The sequence below is a fragment of the Plasmodium reichenowi genome, chromosome 12 (assembly GCF_001601855.1).
Source record: "Plasmodium reichenowi strain SY57 chromosome 12, whole genome shotgun sequence".
Lineage (NCBI taxonomy): Eukaryota > Apicomplexa > Aconoidasida > Haemosporida > Plasmodiidae > Plasmodium > Plasmodium reichenowi.
Window position 1 is genome coordinate 141,201 of NC_033657.1, and position 1,360 is coordinate 142,560.

The 1,360-nt window shown below is 22.5% G+C and overlaps 1 protein-coding gene across 1 annotated transcript; it reads left to right on the forward strand.

Annotated features, from left to right (window-relative positions):
• Positions 1 to 369: 369 nt before the first annotated feature.
• On the forward strand, positions 370 to 1,353 carry PRSY57_1204000 (cytidine deaminase, putative; the record flags this gene model as incomplete). Its single annotated transcript, XM_012908470.2, has 1 exon — positions 370 to 1,353. One exon carries the CDS (start codon positions 370 to 372, stop codon positions 1,351 to 1,353), a length of 984 nt encoding a protein of 327 aa, XP_012763924.2.
• Positions 1,354 to 1,360: the final 7 nt, after the last annotated feature.

The window sequence follows — 1,360 nt, forward strand, 5'->3', positions numbered from 1 at the left end:
TTTTTTTTTAAATATGGAACTATATGTTACGAGCTCAAGGTCGATTATACCTTTTGCCGATTTTAAGTGTCATAAATAGTTTTCTTCTGGTTAAGATATTTTTTGAAAAACTTGTAAGATGGTTGTTTATAATATATATATATATATATATATATTGCCTATCCTGTGTTTAACAAGTTCAAATGTATGATTGATTTATGTTATCCAGAAGCAAAAAAAAATAAAATAAAATTATAGAAATTATTATATATTATATATAATTTATAATAAAGTTATATTCATAAGAAAAAAAAAAAAAAAAACATGTATGATATATATAAAATATATGAATAAAAAATAATTAGCCCTATATTTAATTATTATCAGAATATGGATAGGCAAGTTATAAACTTAGAAGAAATATTACCTTTTTCATATACAAGAGATGTTGAACTTGTTCCCATGTATTGTTTTGAAGTTAAAAAGGAAGTTGCTAAAGACGCTTTAAATATTATGAAAGATTATATTAATAATCAATTATATGATAAATATAATCATTTGAAGAGATGTCGAAAATGTACGGATTCGGTTCAAATTTTGATAGGTGAGTGTAATCATATACCATTTGAATTATCACAGAAATTAATAGAAAAAATGAAACAAGAAAATAATAATGATGAATTTAATGATATTATAATAACTAAAATTATGGTTTCTAAATATGCACCTATTACTAGGAAACAATATCTTGAATGGTCCACTTATTGGCCTTTATATTTTAGAAAACCTGATAAAGATATTTTAATTTTAACAAAGGAAGAAATTAATAAATATATAAAATTATTATATATATCTATTGATATAGGAAAACAATTTGGTACTTGTAATAGTGGATGTGTTATAACATATAATGATGAAATTATTGCCTCCTCAGGAGATAATATAAAAAATCATCCTCTTCATCATGCTCCTATGCTAGCTATAGAACAAGTATCATATAAGCTAAGACATATATGGTTAAACAAACAAACAGAAAAAAATAATTTACAAAAAAAAAAAATGAAAATAATTCACAAACATCAAATTAATAACTCTAATAGTTTAAATGATCATAAGCATGAAAATAATAAAAGTAATCATAATATTCTAATTGATCATATACCTAATGATCAATATCTTTGTACGAATTTTTTTGCTTTCCTAAGTCATGAACCATGTTATATGTGTGCTATGGCTTTATTACATTCAAGAATAAAATGTGTTATTTTTGATAAGGAGAATAAAAATAACGGAGCTCTTATTAGTCAAGAAAAATTACATTGTATTAAGAACTTAAATCATCATTTTAAAGTGTTCAAAACAATTAGGGGATGAACAAAAA